Raw genomic sequence first — 5,502 nt, 5'->3', positions numbered from 1 at the left:
CTCCCATCTGTAGGTGCGGATGCCCCTGCATGAGTGCCCCATAGCACATGGTCCTCCTCCCTCCACGTCAGCCCGCGGCTGGCACCTCCCCCTGTTGTCCATGTACCTGAAAGCATGAGGCTCAGGGACCATGAGAGAAACACTGAGCATTGGGTGCTGAAGTTCTGGACCCTGTTCTGTGTATGGCCATCAATGCCTTGGGGACTTCAGAAAAGTGGGGGGTGGAATTTCACCAAGGGCCTACAGCATTACAGGCAGGGTGCTGGGTGCGAGTCTTTTTTTGTTGTTTAAAGATTTTATTCATTCATGAGAGAGAGAGAGAGACAGGCAGAGGGAGAAGCAGGCTCAATGCAGGGAGCCCAACGTGGGACTCGATCCTGGGTCTCCAGGATCACACCCTGGGCTGAAGGCAGTGCTAAACCGCTGAGCCACCTGGGCTGCCCTGGTATGAGTCTTTTACTCTTCCCAACATCAGTGCTGGGAGGTATAGGTTTGTTCCCCCATTGTGTGGATTTGGAAACTGAGTCCCTTGGCTAAGCACTCAGGGCAGATTGACAGATGAGCCCAGATTCTGGTGCAAGCCTATCTGACTGCCCGTTTGTCCCCCACTCCCAATTACCTCTAAAATCGTGTCCCTTTTCTGTGCTGATGTCTCCCACCTGTCATCACTCATCTCTACCTGCAGTGGGCTCCACACTGTTCTAGGTGCTGGGGACACTGCAGTGATCAAGATCCCTGCCCTCATGGAGCTGACAAGCCAGCAGGAAGCCAGATGATAAATAAATAAATGATGTGGTATGTCGATATGTGACCAGAAAAGTAAGGTGATGAAGGAAGGAAAAGGGGTTGGTACTTGCTATGTAATATAAGATGGAAGGGAAGGCCTCTCAAGATGATGTATGAGCAGAAGTGAAGGAATGAACCATAGGGACAACTTAGGGAAGAGAATTCAAGGTTGACAGAAAAGCTAGTGCAAAGGCCCTGAGGGGGAAGCACGACTAGCATTTTAGAGAAACAACCAAGGGACTCCTATGCGGAGTTGAGGGAATAAGGAGGAGATAAGGTCACAGGGGAAGCAGGTCCTTGGGCCACAGTGAAGACTCTGGCTTAAACTCTGTGCAGGAGGAGACATTAGAGGGTTGCGAGCACAGGAGGGATGTGACCTAACTTAGGTATTCATGGGGCTTCTCTGTGGGAGGAAACTAAAGATGTGAATATAGGGCAGGGAGCCCAGTGAAGAGCCACTGCATTAGTTTAGGCTGAAGAGGAGGGTGACTGGAACTAGGTGGGGGCAGCAGAGTAGGAAGAAGTAAGGTTCTGGATATATTCTGAAAGTAGAACCAACAGAATTAGTTGACAGATTGGGACCTGGGGTAACAAAGTGAGCAGCTGGAAAGATGGGGTTTGCTATGTCCTGAGAGGGAAATGGGAGAAGCAGGTTATGGGTGGGGAATCAGGTTAGGTTTTATTTTTATTTTCTCTTTTTGCAAAGGGGGTGCACTTGCAGGGTAGGGAAGGTAGGGGGAGAGACAATCTCAACCAGGCTCCATGCCCAGTGCAAAGCCTTTGGTGGGGACTCAGCCTCACAACCCTGAGATCACGACTTGAGCCAGAATCAAGAATCAGGTGCTTGGGCAGCCCCAAGTGGCGCAGTGGTTTGGCGCCGCCTGCAGCCCAGGGCGTGATCCTGGAGACCCTGGATCGAGTCCCACATCAGGCTCTCTGCATGATGCCTGCTTCTTCCTCTGCCTGTGTCTCTGCCTCTCCTTCTCTCTGTCTCTATGAATAAATAAATAAAAATCTTTAAAAAAAAATCAGATGCTTAACCAACTGACCCATCAGGTGACTTTGGAGTTAGGTTTTTTATTTTTATTTTTTTTAAATATTTTACTTATTTATTTATGAGAGACAGAGAGAGAGAGAAAGGCAGGGACACAGGCAGAGGGAGAAGCAGGCTCCCTGCGGGACTCAATCTCAGGACCCTGGGATCACCACCTGAGCCAAAGGCAGACGCTCAACCACTGAGCCACTCAGGTGCCCCTAGGTTTTAAATTTGAGATGGCAGCGATCCCTGGGTGGCTCGGTGGTTTAGTGCTTGCCTTCAGCCCAGGGCATGATCCTGGAGACCGGGATCGAGTCCCACATCAGGCTCCCTGCATGGAGCCTGCTTCTCTCTCTGCCTATGTCTCTGCCTCTCTGTCTCTGTGTCTCTCATGAATAAATAAAATCTTTAAAAATAAATAAGTAAATTTGAGATGCCCATTAAATATTCCAAGTGAGGATACCACTTGATGGTTGGATACACAGATAGAAAGAAAGAGAGAATACCAGCAAATAATACAAATAACAGAATAGTATAATATTATTACACATAATAATATTAACAAGCTTATTTTTTAAAAGATTTATTTATTTATGATAGACATAGGGAGAGAGAGAGAGAGAGGCAGAGACACAGGAGGAGGGAGAAGCAGGCTCCATGCCGGGAGCCTGACATAGGACTCAATCTCGGGACTCCAAGATCGCGCCCTGGGCCAAAGGCAGGCGCCAAACCGCTGAGCCACCCAGGGGTCCTCTATTAACAAGCTTATTAAGCTCACTCTTTGGTCTTTCCATCTGTTCTATCTCTTGTTCACACAGTAGCCATATGACATATTAGGGATTATCCTCAGAGGAGGAAACAGACTCAGAGAGGCTAACTAACTCACTAAGATAACACGTGTAGTCAGTGGCAAGATTCAAGATCAGATCTTAGGTCTGCCCAATTTTGAGACCAGATTTTCTAATCTGCTAGTTGCTTTTGCAATAAAGAAAACTGGGTGATCCTTAAGGATTAGTTTCAGCTCCAGAGAGCCTTAAACCTGGCAGTTCTTTGCTTTAGAGACAAAGGACCCTCCCTCCCCAAACCTGTTACCATTGTGTGTAGGTCAAGAGTCAGTAAGTATTGACTTAGTGGAGATAGGGGGTGGGGGAGGGGCTCTCTTAAACTTTTTTCTTGGAGTGTCTAAACTCTACCAAGACAGCTTTTTCTGGTTTTGCCTATTTTCAGGGTCCACGCAGACCGTCGGTTGGGCAGCTTAAGAGGTTAGTGGTTTCACTTTGTGAATGAGGACTTAATGAGGTTGAGAGAGGTAAGAGACTTGCCAATGTCTTACACAGCAGGTTGGGGTCAAGGATCTGACTCTGGAACTCCTTCCACACCTAGGCATCTTCCCTGTGTCCCCACACCCCTCACCAAGCCTCCTCCTCCACCCAGATTCCTTCCCTGGGACAATAAGAATGTAGGCGGAGTTGGTTTTCAGGTTTTTATTGTGGGTGTATTTCTGGTAGCGGGATAGGGCGTGGGGGCAGGCCCTCCCAGGAGGGGGCAGAGGAGGCCGGGGGAGCCTCCTCACTCTCGGATCTTCAATTCCCGCGCCATCTGACAGAGGGCGCAGGGCAAACAAAAGGTGAGGGCCGCCCAGTCGTGCCCCACGGAGCCCTAGAGGGTGGGAGAGAGAGGTCAGGAGCCCGGCCTGGGCCCGGGAGGCCCGTCTCCCCCGCCCGGCCCCGGCCCGGCCCGGCCGCGCACCTGGATGTGATAGCGCTCCCGCATGCCGGTGCGCAGGGAGTGCAGGCCTCCGGGCAGGTAGGGCGCGCAGCAGCACTCCCCGAAGTCGTCGGAGATGCGGCAGGCCAGGCACAGGGGCGCGAAGGTGCCGCACAGACCTGGGGCGGGCGCAGGGCGGTCAGAGGCGGACCCCAGGGGCGCACCCAGGGCGCCGGGCGGCTCCCCCTCGGGGAGAGGCCAAGGCAGGCAGCGCAGCGCCCAGTCCAGAGTCCGGGGGGAATTAAGGGTCCCAGCGCGGGTGGTTTAGAGGCTGGGGGGTAGGGTTGGGAGGGGGAGCTGGGGCCACAACGAGGAAGATAGAGGGTGCACGGGGGAGGTTGAGGGTCTGAGGGGGGAGCTGGAAGGGAGTGAGGTCAGGATTCTAGGGCGCTTTGGAGGTGGGAGGAAGGGGCGGGGGGGGGGTTAGACTGTGGGAATTCAGGGTAATCCAAGGAAGAGAGGGGAGTGAGGTCAGTGAGCCCCCCCCCCCCCCAGCCTGGGAGCGGCAGGTACTCACAGACGGGCATGTCATTGCAGCAGTCGGTGAGGCCCGTGTGCCAGTCACTGAGCTGGGTCTGGTAGCAGCTGCTGGCGCACTGGGGCTGACTGGTCACTGGGTAGGACATGGCTGCAAAGGTGGTGGGCCAGGGTCAGGGGACAGCCTGACAGCCTCTCGGGGACCCTACCTCCCTGCTGCCCCTTCCCCTGCCGGGCAGGTCTGGGCAGGGCCACCAGGCCGCCCACTGAGGGGACACCACTGCACCCCCCTTCCTTTCTGCCATGTTTGGGTGCTGACACCCCAGTGTGTCCCCATCGCCACTGCCTCCTGCACATCTGGTTGAGCTGTGAGTGGGGAACTCCTGCACGTCTGGGGAAGGGTGGTCCGGGCAGGACCTAGACGTGCTGCTGCCTCCTCCACGTCTGGGCCTGGGGTGCTGGGTTCCCGCATTTCCAGGGACCTCTGGGGTGCAATCAGGTGCCATCTGTCTTCAAAGCCAGGGCGCCCAGGGGAGGGAAGCAGCGAGGTTCCAGGGACTGGAAGGGTTGCTGGTCCATCCAGAGATCCCACCTTTGCCTTTCACGTTGTCGTGCATCTCAAACTGCATCTTGCTGGCCCTGAGGATGTGGCGTTGGGGACGGCAGAGGTGGCGGCGGTGACAGTGGCGGGTCTGTCCAAGGGATGCTGGATACTGGGGAGGGGTGGGCAAGGAGCAGGGGCACTGGGGGCTGGGTTCTCAGGGAGAAGGGCACTGGGGAGAAAGAGGCCAAGTCAGCCTGCCAGCTCGGAGAAACATGGAGTAGGGGTGTATGGAGTGGGGGCGAGAAACTCGCCCATCTCTGTACAGCTGCCCGACAGACCCCAGAGGACCTTCCTTATACCAGAGGTAGAGCTGGAGGCAGAGACCAAGAGACAGAGACAGGCAGAGTTAGAGACACGGGGAGAAAGACACCTGAACCAGGTGCCCATAGAAGATGCCATCAGTAACACACCTGCCCGGTGCTTTGCCTTCTCTGCAAGCCCATTTCCCAGATGGAACACTGAGCCTCAGAGAGGTGAAGAGAAATGCCCCACATCCCAAGCCAAGGGAGTTAATAGAGGCAGTACGGGGCCCCAGGACTTCCAAATTCAACCCCACACCACTCAGGTTGAGAAGGTGGACACGGAGGGCATTGAGAAAGACAGAGATGTTCACAGAGACAGATGCAAGGAGACAGAGATGTCAGTGGAGCGAGGTGGGGGTGCACAGAGCAGAGGGCTGTGGGCAGATGCTCCTACCTGCAGGACGGCGATGGCGATGATACAGGCAGGTGTGGGTGAGCCAGGCACTGAGTTCTGTCTCTGGCCAGGAGCTGCTTATATTGGGGCGGCCACTCAGCCCTGGGCGGGGCTCTGACGGAGGTACCCAGGGAGC

At 54.7% G+C, this 5,502-nt stretch overlaps 1 protein-coding gene across 4 annotated transcripts; it reads right to left on the bottom strand.

Annotated features, from left to right (window-relative positions):
- Nucleotides 1-3,291: 3,291 nt before the first annotated feature.
- Nucleotides 3,292-5,502, bottom strand: CNFN (cornifelin). 4 transcript variants are annotated; one of them, XM_049111243.1, is made up of 5 exons: nt 5,367-5,502; nt 4,659-4,980; nt 4,107-4,217; nt 3,572-3,708; nt 3,292-3,481 (listed from the first exon to the last, which is right to left on the bottom strand). In XM_049111243.1, the coding sequence occupies exons 2-5, from the start codon at nt 4,693-4,695 to the stop codon at nt 3,392-3,394; spliced, it is 375 nt and encodes a 124-aa protein (XP_048967200.1). In that variant the 5' UTR covers nt 4,696-4,980; nt 5,367-5,502; the 3' UTR covers nt 3,292-3,391. The 4 variants fall into 4 exon arrangements, with proteins under 4 accessions (XP_048967200.1, XP_025277694.1, XP_025277695.1 ...); XM_025421909.3 differs by having other exon boundaries at nt 4,659-4,839; nt 5,367-5,422; XM_025421910.3 differs by having other exon boundaries at nt 4,659-4,779; nt 5,367-5,415.

Source organism: Canis lupus, chromosome 1, assembly GCF_003254725.2.
Source record: "Canis lupus dingo isolate Sandy chromosome 1, ASM325472v2, whole genome shotgun sequence".
NCBI classification, from domain to species: domain Eukaryota; kingdom Metazoa; phylum Chordata; class Mammalia; order Carnivora; family Canidae; genus Canis; species Canis lupus.
The sequence above is the reverse complement of the archived record's forward strand: the minus strand, read 5'-3'. Positions and strand labels throughout refer to the sequence as shown.

Excerpts from the sequence above, each read along its gene's own strand:
- CNFN (XM_049111243.1), bottom strand. The coding sequence starts at position 4,695 with ATGCAGTTTGAGATGCACGACAACGTGAAAGGCAAAG. Across the intron at positions 4,218-4,658 it reads CGACAACGTGAAAGGCAAAG|CCATGTCCTACCCAGTGACC; the intron begins GTGGGATCTCTG and ends CCACCTTTGCAG. Across the intron at positions 3,709-4,106 it reads CTGCAATGACATGCCCGTCT|GTCTGTGCGGCACCTTCGCG; the intron begins GTGAGTACCTGC and ends CGCCCGCCCCAG.